The 21,764-nt window shown below is 41.7% G+C and overlaps 1 protein-coding gene across 1 annotated transcript in view; it reads right to left on the bottom strand.

The window, feature by feature from the left end:
* The window catches only part of SLC17A8 (solute carrier family 17 member 8), a 58,973-nt gene that overhangs the window by 25,587 nt on the left and 11,622 nt on the right, over positions 1-21,764 (bottom strand). The window contains exons 4-9 of the mRNA XM_073650670.1: positions 11,529-11,643; positions 11,346-11,433; positions 9,208-9,294; positions 8,154-8,293; positions 4,761-4,910; positions 816-948 (exon numbers count right to left, since the gene is read on the bottom strand). Coding sequence (XP_073506771.1) covers positions 816-948; positions 4,761-4,910; positions 8,154-8,293; positions 9,208-9,294; positions 11,346-11,433; positions 11,529-11,643 — 713 coding nt within the window. The remainder of the gene's footprint in view (positions 1-815; positions 949-4,760; positions 4,911-8,153; positions 8,294-9,207; positions 9,295-11,345; positions 11,434-11,528; positions 11,644-21,764) is intronic.

Here is a 21,764-nt window from a genome sequence, read left to right as displayed (position 1 = left end):
TGTATAGCACAGGTGATCTGATGATCGCAGCTTCAACTATTAAATAAAGTAAAAAAAAAAGTTTTTAAATATATGGAGAAAAAAAAGCAAAACGCAAAAGTTCAAATCACCCCCATTGAAAATAAAACAGTTAAAAAATAAAAAATACGCATATTTGATATCGCTGCATTCAGAAATGTCCAATCTATCAAAATATAACATAAATGAATCCGATCGGTAAACAGCGCAAGGAGAAAAAAAAAAAATCGAAACACCAAAATTACGGGACTTTTTGGCACCGCAACATTGCAATAAAATGCAATAAGAGGTGATCAAAATGGTATGAGTAAAAACATCAGCTCAGGGCTCAAAATTTGAGCCCTCACCCCCACATCCTGAAAACGTTACGCGTCTTGGAAAATGGTGACAAAAGCAAAAAAAAAATTTCATGCAAATTTTCTAATTCTTTTTCATCACTTAAATAATAAAAAAAAATCATATATGTTTGGTATCTGCATATTTGTACTGACCTGGAGAATCATATTGCCAGGTCAGTTTTACTATAGAGTGAACATGGTGAATAAAACAGAAAAACAATTGTGGAATTGCACTTGTTTTGCAATTTCATCGCACTTGAAATTTTTTTCCTGTTTTTCAGTACACTATATGGTAAAATAAATGATGTCATTCAAAAGTACAGCTCATCCCACAAAATACAAGCCTTCATACAGCTATATTGATGGAACAATAAAAAAGTTCTGGTTTTGGAAGAAGGGGAGGAAAAAACGAAAATGAAAAAACATAGAAATAGAAAAACATAATATGAAATGTAATACCTCCACAGTTCATGATTTTTCTTACAGTTGTGGTGCTCAGTATCTGCCTGCTTCTTAAAAAATCTGCCAACTGTCCCCCAAAGGGTACAATAATTGTCATCACCATATGTGGCACTGCAGAGAGTAGACCAACCTAAGAAACAGAAAAAAAATACTATTTTGTTACTGCTTATAAAGTCATTTATGGCCGCTGCTTAAGAGGACTATATGCTAGCATAGTAATGTTCCAGCTCAACACAGAATGGATTTTAATTAAAAAATTGAATATACGACAACCACACAATACAGTGCTCGATTTGTAACATCATTGTACACATTTATCTAACACCAATATATCCAATCTGAAAGAAGATTTGGAACAATCGTAGTGTAAGAAGATAGAAGTTTGGCCCACATTCCACCTTGACGATATGTGTATTACTGTAATCTGATCTGATGTGTAGTATGTTTAGTAATGTGTGTTGATAGTGCTGGGCAGAACACAACTCTATCACTAAGTGATTGCTAGGCACAGTTAAGGTTAATAGTTGGGGCTATCCCAGAGTGGGAGGGGCTATAGTGAAGTGACAGAGGGAGTTTTCTGTCAGGAAGTCAGATAGGGCCCAGGGTGCAGTAAAAGCAGATCTATGGTCTGACCAGAGAGAACAGCTGCATAAAGTGGGTGTCCCTGAGGTGAGAGGAGACTGAGGCAATGGATAGCGTGATCTGGAGTAGAGACGAGGAAAAGAGATAGAAGTAGCGAGTGATTCTCCTGAATTTGCAAGAGGTTGAATTGGAGCAGGGAAAGCGAGACGAAGAGAGTGCCCCGTGTGGTAGTTCCGAGGTGTCGGCAAACAGAGAAACTAAGTAAAGGCCATAGTGGCAGAAGTAGCTCCCCCAAGGGGAAAAGGACGCGGAACCATCGGTTGAGAATTAGGACTTTCGCTTATTGAACTGTGGTGCCGTTATTGGGGTCAAGGGAAGCTCATGAAGCACTGTGCTGTGTTGTGGTAAAGACAGAGGGACTAACCGAGGCAGAACCATGTCAGTTTAGCAAGTAAAGAAAAAATGTGAATAAAGATGTTCCGTATGTTAAGAGAAGACTTGCACCCGCTATACACTGCACATACTCCTCCCCACATTATGATTCAGTAAAATACAGTTTATTTTTAAGTGGTGGTCTCCCTGATTGAACTTGATAACATCTGGTCCTGGCCAGCCGAAGTCATCAGCATCATGCAGCCTGCAAGGGCGTAGCGCCCCCATAGACAAAGTCCACACACCCAGCCAGGACCCTCTCTTTCATGTAGTGTACCAGGGCGTCAAAGACGAGTACCTCACCAATGGCTACCGCCACGTTACAGTAGTAACAACTGCTAGAATTACTTCAAAACCAGAATAAAGCCCCATCTATAGAACTGTGGGGTCTCTAACCCAAAATCAGATCTAGGGTTCAAATTCATCTTAGAAAGACAGTCATTTACCTACCTTAGCCCTCTAGCTGAATGCCTTGGCCAAGGTTGAGCAACTTGTTATTGCACCCAGTATGGACCATTGCACATGGACCATTAGTCTTCTCCTACCTACAATCCAGGTCTAGCTTTCAATAATGGTATTGTTTATGACTCCACCATTATGGAGAGACTGAACTATAATAGGATAAGGATTAGGGACAAAATAGCAAGAATAAACCACTGCTTTCTAATGATAATTCCCAAGATTTGGTCACATTTAATCCCCACTGGATAATCCCCATTATATATATATTTTTTTTATGGATCAAAATTGAAACTCATAACAACACAGGCTTCATTAGAAATACAGAATGTCCTGGTATCAACATCACCACCAACAATAAATATGTTTGCTGTAGTGAGAAGGTGATCTGTTGTCTTGATGTGATCACTAGAACAGCTTATTATTATAAAGTATCATTGTAGCTGTCACATAAAACTTCGGTGAATTTTTAACTCTCCTTTTTCTAGCTCTAGAGACTTGACCAGAGTGGTGTACGGGCTTATAGAAAATGCACCACTCCTGTATGGATAGCAATGCTTCTTCCAAATACTGAGGATTCTGCCTCCTTGTTACAAACATGGGTGACGCTTTCAGTTTATGCATGTCATTATGATTACAAACTTTCTTACATTAACCCCTTCACCCCAGGGCCATTTTCCGTTTTCGTTTTTTCCTCCCCTTCTTCCAAGAGCCATAAGTTTTTTATATTTCCATCAGTATGGCCGTATGAGGGATTTATTTTTGCAGGACAAGTTGGGGATCTGGGCCTGGGTGAGGGCTTATTTTTTGCACCCTGAGCTTAAGTTTTTATTGATACCATTTGGGGGTAGATATGATATCTTGATTGCCTCTTATTGCATTTTATTGCAATTTTGCAGCTGCCAAAAAAACATAATTCTGGGGTTTCAATTTTTATTCTCATCACTCTGTTTACCGATCGGATTCATTTGTTTTATATTTTGATAGATCAGACATTTCTGAATGCAGCAATACCAAATATGTGTATTTTTTTTTAAATTCTTCTATTTTGAATGGGGCAAAAGGGGGGTGATTTGAACTTTTGTATTTTTTTTTAAATTTTTTCATATTTTTTAAAACTTTCTTTCACTTTTTACTTTATTTAATAATCCCCTTAGGAGACTTGAAGCTGCGATCGCCTGTGCTACACATAGCAGTGCTTCAGCACTGCTATGTGTAGAATGTAAGCCCGCAAGGGCAGGGTCCTCTTCCTTCCGTACCGTTCTATCATTGTTAGTTTGTTTACTGTAAGTGATATTTTTACTTGGTATGTAACCCCTTCTTATGTACAGCACCATGGAATCAATGGCGCTATATAAATAAATAATAATAATAAAATTACGATCACAAATGAAAGATGCGGGCTCAGCATATGTCATGAAGGGGTTAAAAACATTTTGTATTGTTTTAAAAAAAAAATGAAGGTACAATCTGAAAATTTAACATCCTCTTACAGGAGAAACTTTTAAAAATAATTTTCCAGACCACAACATAAGGAGGTCGTCCACATATCGGCCATACCATTTTAAATGGGTGACAAAAGGATTGGTTGGATTAAAAATAAACTTCTCTTCCCACCAAACCATAAATAAAATTGCTAAAGAAGGGGAGAACTTGGCACCATTGAAGCTCCAATCACTTGTAAGAAAAATCCAGAATTAAACATAAAATAATTATGTTTCAACAAATAATGTAAACTAGTGAGAATAAATTGTTTTAGTTCGTTAGTATAAGAACTATAATTGTCCAAATGATGTTGAATGGCATAAATTACGGGAAGAGCATAAAACATCACTGCGCAAGCGCCGAGCAACAGCATTTCCGGCGGCAGGGTACATTGGAGCCGAAATGACATAGCAAACTGCACCTGCGCTGGCCTTGCGAGGCTACTGCGCAGGCGAAAAATCTTGATTCACTATATAGTTGACGCAGAACTCATCACCCATGTCAATCAAAGCAAGAGGACAGCAATTAGGAGCAGAGAGGAGGCACAGGCGCCGCAGCAAGGATGCCCATCGGACCAGACCATCCTCATTTAAATATAGCACAGGAGCAATTAAAATGGCATTTTTGCGGGTATACAGTGGGAGTCAGGAGATGATAGACACATTTGTAGAATGAAGTGCAGGAGCAGATAAAGGTAGTAGAATTTGTATAAAGACACAAAAACTGGTGACAAGTTCCCCTTAACAGTTAATTTACATATTAAGAAAAACATGGATATCTTATAAGACATTAGATCGCAGATATCAAGGTATCATTTTATTCAGCTTCATATTACCTACATGTCCATATAGATGGCTTAGGAGGGTTGGTCCTACTGACAGATTCGCTTTAAATGCCCAATTAAAAAAATATCTGCTTATGTTGAACATATTTATTCTTCTCCTATTTGTACAAGGTATACATTCACACATGTAAAATATTTACCTTACTTATTGGGAAGCCAAACACCTCTTCAAAGTAAGCAGGCTGGCTGATCAGCAGTAAATAAAATGTCCAGCTTCGACAGAAATTTGCAACTATGATTGCATAGACTGGCATTGAGGTAAAGAATTTCTTCCAAGGTGTCTTAAATTTCTGCAAATTAAACCGAAAATGATGATATCAGTGCTTGCAGGAGGGAGCATGTGAATGTGTTCAGCTGTAAACTACAGCAAGAATACAAATGTCCATAATTTGTGCTTTAAAGGGGTATTCCAAGTCCTTACATTTCTTTAATTAGACAGCATGAAAATAAGCAAGTTTGCAATTGACGTGAATTTTTATCTGCTGTCATTCTCCTGCAATGACAGCTTTTATCTTTTATAGTGTACAGCTTGTTTCCATGGAGCTTGACCTCCAGACCCTGGTAAGAGAGCACAGTGGTTACATTCCAGGAGAGGTCTTAATTCTTAACATTGCACCCAGCTTTCTCCAGCTCATTGATTTATATACAGAAGTTAGCTGTTCACCTCTGTCCCCCTCTTCTCCCTCTCATCTTCTGAAGAGATACAGTCATAAATCTCCAGCCTTGCAACAGCTTTGAGGTCAGGTGTCCTAATCATGTGCCTCAGCTCTCAAACTGGGACCCTGATCAATACAAGAAGAGTTTGGACTATACTGTACAGGAAGTGTAACAAGCTTTGTGCCTTTGTGTCAATCACATGAGCAAACTTAAAGGGAATCTGTCAGTAGGATCTAACCTCCGAAAGCCAATTACATAGGCATGCAAGTACTAAAAAGATGAATAGCATGATACTTTGATGTCTGCAATCTGATGTCTTATTCCAGAGAAATCCACGTTTTTCTTATATGTAAATGAGCTTTTCCAGGCTATGCGTCACACACAGATCTGCATGGGAATCTGTCTCCATAGATTATTTTAAATGAAAGGGAGAATTAACAGTGTGGGACATGTAATAACTGACAGTCTGCTCTCATAATCACACACAGTTCTGCAGTGAAATTAGAATTTACACAGTACAGCAGAGCTAACACAGTGCAGCAGATGTGAAATTTGTCTCATTACAAAAACATTTTTGTTATGTAATGTAAGAGAGTATGCATCTCGTAGTGCTTCAGCTTCCATCTCACAGGCAGAGCTGACAGCAGTGTGAGAAGACAATTCCAAATGTACTTGCTATGTTTGCAATGAGACAAGGTTCAACTATGCTGTACTGTGTTGGTTATAATCAGGCACAGCTCTGCAGCAGTGCTGACAGCACTATGAAGGGACAAGTGCTGCTGCAAATGCGTGTAATGAGATATAGTTCACTTCTGCTGTAGTTTGTTACTTCTGATCTCACTGCAAAGCTGTGTGTGATTATGAGAGCAGACTGTCAATCACTATGTCTCACACTCGCAACGCCCCCTGTCATTTAAAATAACTTCTAGAGGCAGATTCTCATGCAGATCAGTGTCCGGCCCATAGATCTAAATAGCTCATTTACATATAAGAAAAATGTGAATTTCTGGATTGCAGATATCAATGTATTATTTTATTCAGCTTCCTATGACCTACAAGCCCATATAAATGGCTTACGTGGGTTGATCCTACTGGCAAGGTATATTCCTTTTAAACTGCAACTGCAAAAACACTGAAGGGTTATCATGAAGGAGCGGTCTTAAGAAAAATGCTTGTTCATCGGGTGAAATGATCTTTTGAGCAGTGCAAAAGATCATCATCCTTGGCAGTACATTGCCCAGCGTAAAGAGGACTCACACTACCGAGAACAATGGAAGCCTATGTCCACTGAACAATCTATTCCAGATCATTCAGTGCGCATCATTTACCGCGGTCTGCCTGTGTAATCAGGCTATTAAACGACTGCTGATCGTTAAATGTTTTATCTGCAGGAGCACACTGCTACCCAGCCTACCAGCTTCCTGATTGTTAGGAGTAGGGCAGGCAGGAGCACCTCTTTGTCTGACAGTACAGTTTAGAAGCAATGGCACTGTCAGCCTGAATTGTACTCGTTCCTGAAGCAGCATGTCTCTTGAGACTTGTGTGTTATCATGATCTTGTCAGCGGGGAAGAGGGACTGCAAACTTGTACAGTGTATTGACAATGGTGAGCGGATAAGTGGGTGGGGGTATGAGTGCAAACCTAAGCAACCTCTAGATCTGGATTTAGATCACAATCAGTGGAGAGCCAAGATGGTTTATGGAGTAGGAGGTGAGCTACCCTAAACAACTGCTCCTGAGCTGCACATGCTCAGGAGGTGATCTAAAGCAATCCCCACTGGCCTTAGTGTAGAACTAACTTATAAGAACTACATCTGATCAGCCACCACTCCAAGACCTCAGCGATAGGCGGTGTCCTTGGCAACGGGCTAGTTAATTGCAAACTTGGTTAGTTTAACTCTGTCTATCTAACTATACCTACTCTATAACATGGGACTAACCCTTTAATTGAAAGATTTCCTATTTCTAACATTCAGAATAACTCAGAGATATTTGGATATTGTGACATGCAGAAGTAGTGCAGTTGCTTCAAAAGAATTCAGCAACTATAAGAGTTAAAACAGTCACAAAAGACAGGAAGTGTTGTGCTTCAGAAGCATTCAGCAACTAGAGGGGTTAACACAGTCACAGGAGACAGGGAGTGTTTTAGCAGAGCGCCAGGGGGATTGTGGGGAAGTTGTTTACTGTTCTGGCTGGAGCCTTAGAGAAAGGTGGTGTGTTATCTGTATCACACAGAAGGCACCTGAACAGGATTCAGGTCAGGAGGGAAGCTAAACACAGGTCAGATAAACTCCCTGAACTAACAGTGCAGAGTAACAGGGCGGGAAGATAAGGACTGGAAGGAATTTTGTCACAGGGATCATCTCCCTCATCAAACCCTCGTCCCCTCCATCTCCATGCAGGATAAAGAATGCTGTGTACTATTGTGTCCTTGTGAAGGAAAAGCCTGTGGTTGTGTATGCATAGAAGTGTGCTGCTAAGAGATCTAACCTGTGCTGAATTATGCTACTGAAGAGACTGACGTTACTGTGCCTGCTTTATGAGACTGTACTGTAATGAAGATTGCTGCTGTAATATCCCTGAATTGCACTGGCCGCACTTCAGATTAAATTCCACTGTTCAACTGTTTATGAAGACTCTTGTCAGATGTGTCTAGTCAGCAATTGAATCTATCGTGTGCCTGAGAGAAGTGGCAGCCTATGGTCGCCCTGAGTAATGGTCCCCCTAGGATTCCAACGAATTCATGAAACCTGTCTCGCCCTATCTGAACCTAGCGGAGTGCGTGTAACAATATGCATCATGCATTACGCAAGAAGAGCTTATTGATATGACATTCAGTGTCCTCCCCACCAGACAATAGACCAATATTATACTTACACCAGTTAGAACTAAACTACAGCCTTCTCCAATGCTGGTCTCAATGTATGACCGTTCTTCAGCAGTAATAGAAGGATGAGCAGCCGGGCTCTCTGTAGCATGTAGCAACCAGAACACGTACCAAATCATTCCAAACATTCCTGCATTACAGACGAGTATGGATTAGTATGTAACTATAAAATAATCTACTCAGTGTTGTACCTCTGTGCATGCAAAAGCTGACCCAAAATACATGAATCCATAAAATGTTATTTCTAACTATCTAGATAAAGGAGTTGTCTGGTTTAGAAACCCCATTAACTAATTCTGCATTAGAGAATTCTCACTGAAGAAGAAGAAACCTGTTGGGACAGAATGTTTGGGCTGCAGCCAATCCCCGGCCGCTAATTAACTCCTGCAGTTACGAGATGCAGGATGTTCACGTCAAAAGACAGGCTAGTACAAAGGGGTGCACGAGCTTCATGAAATGCTCTTCTTTTTGTCCTTGACCTCTTTTTGTGATACTCTAGCTCAAAAATTAGCAAGATTGACAAAAAATTGCACCAAAATAACTCACATACATAAAATCACTCCGGAGGAGACAATACATTTGCGCCAAATTTTGCAACTTTTTAAAAAAGTTGCATTTGATGTATCAGTCTAAGACATTTGGAAAAGCCATGCATATTGATAGTAAAATCAGAAAACTAAACAACAAAAGACAACCTAAAAAAAGGGTCAATTGTTTGATCAATTTGTCGCAAAAAAAAGTCACTAATTGAGAGGTGCTCACAGATGTTGAGAATACAACGATGATTGGGGCCATTTGTCTTCCTAACAGAATTTCTTCAAATTCCTTAAGTAACATGTTTTTTATTAATGAAAAACAAAATACAAGTTTTTTTTTCTATTTAGGACAGGGATCAGCCACCTTCAGTACCGCAGCTATTAAACTATAATTCTCCAACATACCCTGAGAGACGACTGCCAGGGAATGCTGGGAGTTACTTTCTCAGTTTTTATACACCAATAAAAAAAAGTGTGAGTTTTTATACACATATGAAAAAAAACTTACCATAAATGTAAAATACAGAGGACCAACCGATGTATTGTACAAGTATCCCTGCTAATGGCATTGCAATTACCGCACCAGCATAGGAGCCTGTAATATAAAAGTAACAGATGAAACAGTATTTAAAGGAAAGCTGTCATGTCCCAAAATGCTATAAACCTGCAGACATGGGGTTAATCTGCAGACTAATAACATTTTAAAGCTGTGTGACTGCCGTACTGAAAGCCCAGATGCCGGGATTAAATGACCTTTATTCCTCCTGGCAACCTCCGGCTTTCAGTCATAGAGGAGCATCTTCAGTCACTGCTCAATACACAGTGAGCAGCGGCTATAACCATATTACTGACAGCCAGCTCAGCAGTGCATCAGTAAAGAGCCAGCTGTCAGTCAGTGCTGGGGTGTGGTTACAGCCGCCACTCACTATGTACTGAGCCATGACTCAAGGCGCCCCGGCTACACCTCTATGACTGAAAGCTCAAGGCTGCTGGGAGGAATAAAGTTCATTTCCTCTTCACAGCCAGACTTTTTAGTAGGCAGCCGCACAGCTTCAGTATGCTATTAAGCTGCAGATTAACCCCATTAGCAGAGTTTTTGACATGACAAGTTCCGTTTAACACCTTCACTATCTTTGACATAAATGTACATCAAAGATAGTGTCCCTGCCTTTGAAGTGGGCTTGCACGCCGAGCCCACATCGTTCCTCGTACTTGATGGCTGATTTAATCAGCCGTCAAGTGCCTCTAGCAGCCGTGGCTGTTTACCAGTTGCATCCCGTTGCCAATCACTGACAGCGGGATTTAACACACGCCAGCTAGGAGCGCGTCACAATAGCACATAGGTATACAATAGCACGCACAGCACAAGCGATCGGATGATCGCAGCTTCTAGTCTCCTAAGGAAACTATTGAAGTCTGTAAAATGTGAGACAAAAAAAGTTTTTAAAAATATGGAAAAAAAAACAAAAAAAACCCACAAAAGTTCAAATCATTCCCTTTTGCCACATTGAAAATAAAACAGTAAAAAAATTAGTAACGCTGCATTCAGAAATGTCCGATCTATCAAAATATTAAATAAATCAATCTGATGGGTAAACAGCGTAATGAGAAAAAAAATAGAAACACCAGAATTATGGTTTTTGGTCGCCACAACATTGCAATATAATGCAATAAGAGGTGCAGGTGATCAAAACATCATATCTACCCAAAATGGCATCAATAAAAACATCAGCTTGGGGCGCAAAAAAAAGCCAGCTCACAGTCCCATATCCTGAAAAATGGAACCGCTACAGGTCAAGGAAAATGGTGACAAAAACAAATTTTTTTTTATTTTTTTTTTTTCAAACTTCCAAATTTTGTTTCACCGCCTAAATAAAAAAGAACCTATACATGTTTGGTATCTGCACAATTGTACAGACCTGGAGAATCATATTGCCAGATCAGTTTTACTATATAGTGAGCATGGTAAATAAAAACACCAAAAAACAATTGTGGAATTGTACTTTTTTTGAAATTGGATTTTTTTCCCGCTTTCCAGTATACTATGTGGTAAAATGAATGGTGTCATTCAAAAGTACAACTCGTGCCGCAAAAAACAAGTCCTCGTTCAACTATGTGGTCCGAAAAAACAAAGTTATGGCTCTTGCAAAAAGGGGGAGGAAAAAAACAAAACAAAATACGTAAAATAGACGGGTAGTGATGGGGTTAATGCGTCACATTAACCAATTACAATAATTGCTTATGTGATGGTCACAGAAGAAGCTAAGTACGGTAAGTAACAAGAAATATAGTGGAATATACATAAAGGACATATACTTCTTCCTGCTAGATCCACTTTAACTGAAAAATGCACCAAAAACTCCAATGGGATTTTTGTTTGTTTTTTTAATGTTGTATGTACTTTCACCTTGGCTGTCATTAAATGTGTCTTTTTGTGTTTTGATGTGGTTTTTTTTGCGTATGTTTTTTATGTTTTTTGGGTTTGTTTTTTCTTCATTTAGCTTTATAAAAAAAAATGTGCATACTGCCCCCTCCACTGAATTTCAACATGTCCAATGCTTTTTCCTCATGGAAATAAACGTGTACGCTCAGCAAAAGGCAGGGGGTTAACTAAAAGCAAGTTGTTTCAAAGATAGGCTGTATTACCACAAAATGAAGTAGTTGCTAGTCTGCTTCTCTCCAAAGGTGGTGCCCATTTACTCCACATCCCATGGCATGCTGGATATGTCACACCCTAAAAATATATATAATATACTCAATATCTATATTAATATTTAAAATGAACCTTAAATCTATATATTTGACTATAATTACACCATATCCACCTACCTCAACAAGGCCTTGTAAAACACGGACACAGATAACACATCCAAAATGAACTTTTGCTGCAGATGGTATCAACATATTGAAGATGGAGGTTAAGAAAATAGCAGCACCAAATACCCTACAAGATAAAAAAAAATATCTTAAACAGATTAAAGTTTGTTTTTTTAAAGTGATATAACTTAAATATAATGACTATAATAGAGTCCTTTTGGATTTCCATAATAGTATCAGCCATTTTACTAGACAAAAATTCACCCTTCTGGCCAGATCTGTTGCAGAGACTTGTAAGGCAGAATTAGGCATAGCTGACTTATCTTTTATGGTTATAAAGATCATAATATTCAACTCTATTAATGTTTAAAACTAAATTATCATTTTGACAGATACTAGCATGCACGTTATGCTGTAAAGCACATCAGACAACAGAATGGTGCTAATCCACTGCCTGTGTTGAAGGTGAGTCACCGGAAATTGGAAAGAATCTATGTATAAATGGAGAAAATGGGATGAAATAACTCAAAAGTAGAGATGAGAAGATCAATTAAATGGACTCCAGTCCAGTGTCCAGGTCAGGGGTAACTGGTGGTTAGACAATAGACCAGCGAATCTCTTACCATCCGGCGTCTCCGCCGCAGCATTTGATTTGTCAGTAGAGATGAGCGAACCCGAACTGTAAAGTTTGGGGATTGTATCGGAACCAGACACCTACTGTCCAGTGCGAAGTGAGAGTGAGAGATACTTTTGCAGACCCCTAGCCCTTACTATGACCATTTTACAGCACCAAAGTTTGGGCCCCCATTATCTTCTATGAGTTTCGGGGTCAAGTTCGGGTCAAGTTCTGGTATCCGAACTGAACTTTGGACTACAGTTCGACCGAACCCAACAAACCCAAACATCCACGTATCCGCTCATCTCTATTTGTCAGAGCATGCAAAACATCATCTGTGTGATGTGATGCACAAATGACATCGCGTCAGCCCTGGCTAATCAAAAGCCGCACTGCAGATGCAGGAACGTGAGAGATTCATGGGTCTCTCGTCTAACCGCCAGGTACCACTGACCTGGACATTGGACAAGAGTCCCACGAATGCATCCGCTCATCTCTACTTAACAGGTATACAAAAACAAGTTATTAACTCAAGTATTATGTGCGATTAGACTATGAAATGTTGTTATAATTAGAATTATCCTGAAATATTATTCACTAAGAATCATGCCAATGACAGCAGGGACTGGACAAACCGTAAACTCAAATAGAAGAAGTGCAGAAACTGGAAGTGTCTCATCAAGATGCCTAGCATTTGTATTAAAAGCCGCTACTTATGACCCAATTCTGAAGGATCTGGCTTTAGAACCCCCTAGCATTTTCTGTCATGACATAGAAAGGGGATTTTTTATATGAGCGAGATGTCATAGACGTTTTAGCATGAAATATCCAGGCTATATAGGGAAGATACTATGAACTAGAAAACTGCTTACTGGTTTTCCAAAATTACATTTTCTTTTATAATGGTTCAGAAATGAAAAGATTTGATATAGTAGAATATCTATGGATATGTGAAGCACAGTCACTGATCGCTAATCTATGGTTTACAATGGTAACTTAAGCAGGCCAACACTGGAGATCAAGAATTCAAGGGAAACATCTGTTGTAACAAACTAGTAGGAACTAGTATGAAAAGGTAGAGATCTGTGCCAATATTTGTGCCATTTTCAGGCTTTGTCAAAGGGGTATCCTTAAGTTTAAGTTACCCCCTATCCCATTGGATTGGGGATAACTTTCCAATCACTGGGGGTCCAAACACTGGGACGCCCACCAATTGAGTCTTAGTTGAATGGTGCGGTGGTCGATCATGTGCACTGCTGCTCTATTCATTCTTAATGAGACCACCGGAGATAGCAGAGTGCAGAGCTCAGCTGGACTTCAGCAATCCTATGAGAATGAAAGAGGTGACCACCGCTCCAGTCACACAAGGCTCTCTAGGGTCTCGGGTCTCGAGATTGGGCGTCCCAGCTGTCAGACCTCCAGTGATTGGGATGTTATCTTCTATCCCACAGGTAAGGGATAACTTTCAAACCCCTTTAATAAATTTGACAAGGATTACATCTCTTTGGGGAACTCACCCACTTTTTTCATTACTTAAAAAAATTTTCATCAAGTGATGAAAGTTCAAACTGTGACCCATATTTTTCACTCACTCGTCATCTATTCCAACCCTTTTTGGCCCAGTTTAGGCCACAAACAGGTGTAAACTGCATACTATATGGGGCAATATGACATTACTTGTCAATTAAATTGTGAGTCATTCAGTTTTCTTTCAAATGCAATGCTCACATTTCTGACTACAAAGTGAATACTTCAACAATCATGTCTATCATCAGTTACGTGTGCCTCAGATCACAGAACACCTTCATCATTCATGTAAGACAATACAGTAGTTCATTAATAATTAAGTAGAATTTGGCTGTAAGATATTACCATGCCTGCTCGGTTATCAGCCATGACAGATTTGATTAGGCTGCCAGTGGATTCTTCTATAAAATTACTTACAAACAGTACAATAGCACGAAGAATAATGTCTTCCCTACGCACAACCCCAAACATATGGCAGATAAATAAGAAGTTTAAAAGGTGGCCAAAAAATAATATGAACATGCAGGTCCATTAATTATATAATATTTATAAAACTACAGGGTGGAACCAACAAAAATTGTAAGGTAAAATGTTTCTGATCTGATTAAAACAACGTAATAAAATATGTATTCGTAGAGGAAAATGTCCCGCGTGGGCCTCTTCCACCTATGTCAAAACCAAGATTTCTTCCTCTGAGAGACTATATATGCTCTGTCATTCTACCGCTATACCACAGTAAATGAGAAGATGGAGAAACTTTTTTTTCTCATCAGTGAAAGAAAATGACAAAACTTTACCCTTTTTTCTCACAAGTCAAAATAAAACCTGACATCTGAATGAGGTCTAACTGAGTGTATATCACAAAGATAAGTACTTTGAGGTGTTAGACTTAAAAATTCACCATTACACTATACAAATAATGGCACAATAAAATGTACACAAATAATTCCATTATATACTGCAGGCCCAAATTATCACCACTGTATAGTAACACTGTTACTGAGCAAAATAAAAGAACAAAATTGTAAATGGATTCTCAGTACCTTAGTCACAACTTGCAGATCTGGTGCAGTGGCTCAAAAGCTCACCTGGCTTTGGATACTATTTTTAATTGCCCATTTTCATTGAAAAAAATTTAAATAGTATATACACTGCTCAAAAAAATAAAGGGAACACTCAAATAACACATCCTAGATCAGAATGAATGAAATATTCTCATTGAATACTTTATTCTGTACAAAGTTAAATGTGCTGACAACAAAATCACACAAAAATCATCAATGGAAATCAAATTTATTAACCAATGGAGGCCTGGATTTGGAATCACCCCAAAATTAAAGTGGAAAAACACACTACAGGCTGATCCAACTTTGATGAAATGTCCTTAAAACAAGTTAAAATGAGGCTCAGTATTGTGTGTGGCCTCCACGTGCCTGTATGACCTCCCTACAATGCCTGGGCATGCTCCTGATGAGGTTGCGGATGGTCTCCTGAGGGATCTCCTCCCAAACCTGGACTAAAGCATCCGCCAACTCCTGGACAGTCTGTGGTGCAACGTGACGTTGGTGGATGGAGCAAGACATGATGCCCCAGATGTGCTCAATCGTATTCAGGTCTGGGGAACGGGCGGGCCAGTCCATAGCTTCAATGCCTTCATCTTGCAGGAACTGCTGACACATTCCAGCCACATGAGGTCTGGCATTGTCCTGCATTAGGAGGAACCCAGGGCCAACCACATCAGCATATGGTCTCACAAGGGGTCTGAGGATCTCATCTCGGTACCTAATGGCAGTCAGGCTACCTCTGGCGAGCACATGGAGGGCTGTGCGGCCCTCCAAAGAAATGCCACCCCACACCATTACTGACCCACTGCCAAACCAGTCATGCTGAAGGATGTTGCAGGCAACAGATCGCTCTCCACGGCGTCTCCAGACTCTGTCACGTCTGTCACATGTGCTTAGTATAAACCTGCTTTCATCTGTGAAGAGCACAGGGCGCCAGTGGCGACTTTGCCAATCCTGGTGTTCTGTGGCAAATGCCAAGCGTCCTGCACGGTGTTGGGCTGTGAGCACAACCCCCATCTGTGGACGTCGGGCCCTCATACCACCCTCATGGAGTCGGTTTCTAACCATTTGTGCAGACACATGCACATTTGTGGCCTGCTGGAGGTCATTTTGCAGGGCTCTGGCAGTGCTCCTCCTGTTCCTCCTGGCACAAAAGCGGAGGTAGCGGTCCTGCTGCTGGGTTGTTACCCTTCTACGGTCCCCTCCACGTCTCCTGGTTTACTGGCCTGTCTCCTGGTAGCGCCTCCAACCTCTGGACAATACGCAAACCTTCTTGCCACAGCTCGCATTGATGTGCCATCCTGGATGAGCTGCACTACCTGAGCAACTTCTGTGGGTTGTACAGTCCGTCTCATGCTAACACGAGTTTGAAAGCACAACCAACATTCAAAAGTGACCAAAACATCAGCCAGAAAGCATTGGTAATGAAATGTGGTCTGTGGTCCCCACCTGCAGAACCACTCCTTTTTTGAGGGTGTCTTGATAATTGCCAATAATTTCCATCTATTGTCTATTCCATTTGCACAACAGCATGTGAAATGTTATGCACACGCCCGGACTGACTGGCGTGTGCGGGTGTTGTGGTTCCACTGGACCATGGACCGGAGAGTGCCTGGAGGGGCGTGACTAAGTATCTGGCCGATCCGACCAAGGTGGCACGACGGCATACGACGCCAGTGCACCAGGGAGAAACCGGGCAGAGGGACCAGGTGCTACTCCAGGTCAAACTCCGGACACGGGGGTTGACCCACACTGGGATTACTGGAACAGGCAGGTTAGGCTGGCACAGACTGGTGGATGTAAGCAAACACGGCAGGTATGCAGATGGGTGGATACAGGCGAGTATGCAGGCAGGGAGGTACTGGCCGAAAGGACGTGCTGGAGCACAGAAAGGTTAAGACCCAGTACAGACTGGGTCACAGAACCGCAGATGCGGTAGACAACCACAGCAGAGAGGGAACGCCCGAAGCGGTGGGCAAGAACAGAGCAGGACGGGGCTGCAGGAGCAGCGGGCAGAAGCAGGGCAGGACAGGACTGCCGGAGCAGCGGGCAGAAGCAGGGCAGGACAGGACTGCCGGAGCAGCGGGCAGAAGCAGGGCAGGACAGGACTGCCGGAGCAGCGGGCAGAAGCAGGGCAGGACAGGACTGCCGGAGCAGCGGGCAGAAGCAGGGCAGGACAGGACTGCCGGAGCAGCGGGCAGAAGCAGGGCAGGACAGGACTGCCGGAGCAGCGGGCAAAAGGGTCAGAGCGGAGCAAGGCTGCCGGAGCAGTGAGCAAGGAGTCAGAGCAGGACGGACAGGGTTCTGTTCACACGGAACAGACAGGAAGGGAAAGGCAGAGCCAGATACCCACAGGGTATTTGCAGTGAAGTAGCAAGTGGACCACAAACTCACAAACGGGAGTACAGAGACAACAAGCAGGAGTTAGGTACGAGTTCAGACTCTGCAGAAAAAGGAAAGGAACGGACATAGAGGCAAAACAGGTAAAGGATAGGAGAGAGTTCAGACTGGAACTGAGTGTACGGAAGAGACCGACACTGCAGCGGGATACAGGAGCGGGTCCGGGAATACGGCCCCCAGAGAGGCGGGACGAACAGGCAAGGAGCGTGTTCAGACAGGACAGACAAGATACAGGAATGGATCTAGGTAATCGGCCCCTAGAAGGCGGGAGGAACAGGCAAGGAGCGTGTTCAGACAGGCCTGGAAATACAGCCTCCAGGAAAGGCAGCAGGCAAGAGTACACAGACAGGACTCAGTTCAGACACGGGAACTGATACCGCAAGGCAGGAGACATAGACAGGACTCAGTTCAGACACGGGAACTGATACTGCAAGACAGGAGAAATAGACAGGACTTAGTTCAGACAGGAACAGATACCACAAGGCAGGGACACAAACAGGACTCTGTTCAGACGGGAACAGATACCGCAAGGCAGAGACACAAACAGGACTCTGTTCAGACGGGAACAGATACCGCAAGGCACAGACAGGCAGATCTAGGAATACGGCCCCTAGAAGGCAAAAGAACAGGCAAGAAGCGTGTTCACAAGAACAGACCACAGTTCAGACACAGAACTGGAAACCAGGCAGGAAAACAGGATAGGACCTGGCATGTCAGAGACAAAAAGCCGACTGACAGGACACAATGCTCAGGCGCCATCTTGAGGAAGAAGGTGGTATAAATACCCAAAGATGGACAGCAATAGGCTGAAGGCGCAACAGGGGCGTGTCCGCAGCAGGTACAAGAAACAGGAAGTTCAGCGGGCGTCGCCCTATGCAGCCAAAACAGACAAACAGACAGCAAGGAGGGAAGCCAGAGAGACATTCTGGACTGGAGATAAAGTGCGCGCTCTTGCACAGTGGGAGATGGACCACCATGCAAGGACGCCGCCAGGTATGTTACATGAAATTGATTGTCAATCAGTGTTGCTTCCTAAGTGGACAGTTTGATTTCACAGAAGTTTGAGTTACTTGGAGTTATATTCTGTTTAAGTGTTCCCTTTATTTTTTTGAGCAGTGTATATTTTTTTTATTCCCACCATTTAGGGTAAGTACCATGTATCTTAAAATAGCAACAAAAACAACAACAAAAGCTATAACTTTTATTATTTATTTAAAAGACAGGCTCTCATATATCTACATCAGAAGGAAAATAAAATTCTGGCTCTCGTGCAGGGACACAAAAGTTTTAATTGTGCAAAAAAGAACAAATATATATACAAAAAAGGAATAAAAATCAAGAGCAGGAAGCAGCACTACAGAGAATCCCGTAAGCAGTGGCCATGGCAAAAGCTGCTAGTGGGGCCCCAAATGCATGTACAGTACAGACCAAAAGTTTGGACACACCTTCTCATTTAAAGATTTTTCTGTATTTTCATGACTATGAAAATTGCACATTCACACTGAAGGCATCAAAACTATGAATTAACACATGTGGAATTATATACATAACAGAAAAGTGTGAAACAACTGAAAATATGTCTTATATTCCAGGTTCTTCAAAGTAGCCTCCTTTTGCTTTGATGACTGCTTTGCACACTCTTGGCATTCTCTTGATGAGCTTCAAGAGGTAGTCACCGGAAATGGTCTTCCAACAATCTTGAAGGAGTTTCCAGAGATGCTTAGCACTTGTTGGCCCTTTTGCCTTCACTCTGCGGTCCTGCTCACCCCAAACCATCTCGATTGGGTTCAGGTCTGGTGACTGTGGAGGCCAGGTCATCTGGCGTAGCACCCCATCACTCTTTCCTCTTGGTCAAATAGCCCTTACACAGCCTGGAGGTGTGCTTGGGGTCATTGTCCTGTTGAAAAATAAATGATGGTCCAACTAAACGCAAACCGGATGGAATAGCATGCCGCTGCAAGATGCTGTGGTAGCCATGCTGGTTCAGTATGCCTTCAATTTTGAATAAATCCCCAACAGTGTCACCAGCAAAGCACCCCCACACCATCACACCTCCTCCTCCATGCTTCACGGTGGGAACCAGGCATGTAGAGTCCATTGGTATTATTATTTTCATTTAATTTGTCTTCAATGAAAAAACACAAAAAGAATTGTCCTAAAGCCAAATTGGATACAATTCCACACCAAATCTAAAAAAGGGGGTGGACAAAAGTATTGGCACTGTTTGAAAAATCATGTGATGCTTCTATAATTCGTGTAATTAACAGCACCTGTAACTTTCCTGTGGCACCTAACAGGTGTTGGCAATAACTAAATCACACTTGCAGCCAGTTAACATGGATTAAAGTTGACTCAACCTCTGTCCTGTGTCCTTGTGTGTACCACATTGAGCATGGAGAAAAGAAAGAAGACCAAAGAACTGTCTGAGGACTTGAGAAACCAAATTGTGAGGAAGCATGAGCAATCTCAAGGCTACAAGTCCATCTCCAAAGACCTGAATGTTCCGGTGTCTTCCGTGCGCAGTGTCATCAAGAAGTTTAAAGCCCATGGCACTGTGGCTAACCCCCCTAGATGTGGACTAAAAAGAAAAATTGACGAGAGATTTCAACGCAAGATTGTGCGGATGGTGGATAAAGAACCTCGACTAACATCCAAACAAGTTCAAGCTGCCCTGCAGTCCGAGGGTACAACAGTGTCAACCCGTACTATCCGTCGGCGTCTGAATGAAAAGGGATTGTATGGTAGGATACCCAGGAAGACCCCACTTCTTACCCCGAGACATAAAAAAGCCAGGCTGGAGTTTGCCAAAACTTACCTGAGAAAGCCTAAAACGTTTTGGAAGAATGTTCTCTGGTCAAATGAGACAAAAGTAGAGCTTTTTGGGAAAAAACATCAACATAGAGTGTACAGGAAAAAAAAAGAGGCATTCAAAGAAAAGAACATGGTCCCTACAGTCAAACATGGCAGAGGTTCCCTGATGTTTTGGGGTTGCTTTGCTGCCTCTGGCACTGGACTACTTGACTGTGTGCATGGCATTATGAAGTCTGAAGACTACCAACAAATTTTGCAGCATAATGTAGGACCCAGTGTGAAAAAGCTGGGTCTCCCTCAGAGGTCATTGGTCTTCCAGCATGACAATGACCCAAAACACACTTCCAAAAGTACTATAAAATGGTTTGAGAGAAAGCAATGGAGACTTCTAAGGTGGCCAGCAATGAGTCCAGACCTGAATCCCATAGAACACCTGTGGAGAGATCTCAAAATGGCAGTTTGGAGAAGGCACCCTTCAAATATCAGGGACCTGGAGCAGTTTGCCAAAGAAGAATGGTCTACAATTCCAGCAGAGCATTGTAAGAAACTCATTGATGGTTACCGGATGCGGTTGTTCGCAGTTATTTTGGCTAAAGGTTGTGCAACCAAGTATTAGGCTGAGGGTGCCAATACTTTTGTCTGACCGATTTTTGGAGTTTTGTGTGAAATGATCAATGATTTGATTTTTGCTTCATTCTCTTTTGTGTTTTTTCCTTGCAAGCAAATTAAATGAAGATAATAATACCAAAGAATTTGTGATTGCAATCATTTTCAGGAAGAAACTGAGTATTATCTGACAGAATTGCAGGGGTGCCAATACTTTTGGCCACCACTGTATGTATGCACACATTTACACATATGTATACACAGAGCATATACAGACATGTATATTTATATACACAGAGCACATACACACGTACACACATGTATACACAGAGAACACATATGTATGCACAGAGCACATATGCATAAACATACACACATAGCACATACACAAACATGTATATTCCGGGCGCATTCACACATATGTATACACAGAGCACATACACATAAACAGAGCATATACACATGTATATACAGAGCACTTACACACACATGATTACACAGAACACACATACACAAATATACACAGAGCACATACACATATGTATACACATAGCATACATACACATTTATATATACAGAGCACACACTGGTCGGTGCTCTGGTCATGTGACCTGACTCACGCTTACGTGACCCACGTGGGCGGCGACTCTAGGCCGCATGGCCGGACAGCCCTCCTTAACGCGGCCTTGAGATGCGCCCCTCCTGGTTCATCGGCGTGATGCGCGCCAACTTGAATAGAGACCAGATCACACCCCCAGCAGACCTTTTTGGACGGTCTAGCTGGTGTGTGTATGCATAATAATAATAATCTTTATTTATATAGGGCTAACATATTCCGCAGTGCTTTACAATTCAGAGGTTCATATACAAAAGTCATAAGTAACATAGCTAAAGATAATACAATAATTAAAGCAAAAATAATGACGACCCTGCTTGTAAGAGCTTACAATCTACATTGAGGTGGGGGTGACACAAAGTACATGGGCTTATTTACAATGATGGTCCAGCCATCTTGAGGGGATGAGGGATAGATAAAGGCTGCATGAGCTCATCACCAGCCAGTATCTGTAGTGCTTTTGGGTTCGGTGGAGACTTATGTTTGGAGAAATAAGGAATGGGCTTTAAGAATATAAAAGGACTTCGATTAGGGAACGTGATAGGCCGCCCTAAACAGGTGTGTTTTTAGGGAGCACCTAAAACTGTGCAAGTTGTGGTTCGTCCTAA

Source organism: Phyllobates terribilis, unplaced genomic scaffold (assembly GCF_046119375.1).
Source record: "Phyllobates terribilis strain yellow unplaced genomic scaffold, ASM4611937v1 Scaffold_11__3_contigs__length_659146591, whole genome shotgun sequence".
Lineage (NCBI taxonomy): Eukaryota > Metazoa > Chordata > Amphibia > Anura > Dendrobatidae > Phyllobates > Phyllobates terribilis.
The sequence above is the reverse complement of the archived record's forward strand: the minus strand, read 5'-3'. Positions and strand labels throughout refer to the sequence as shown.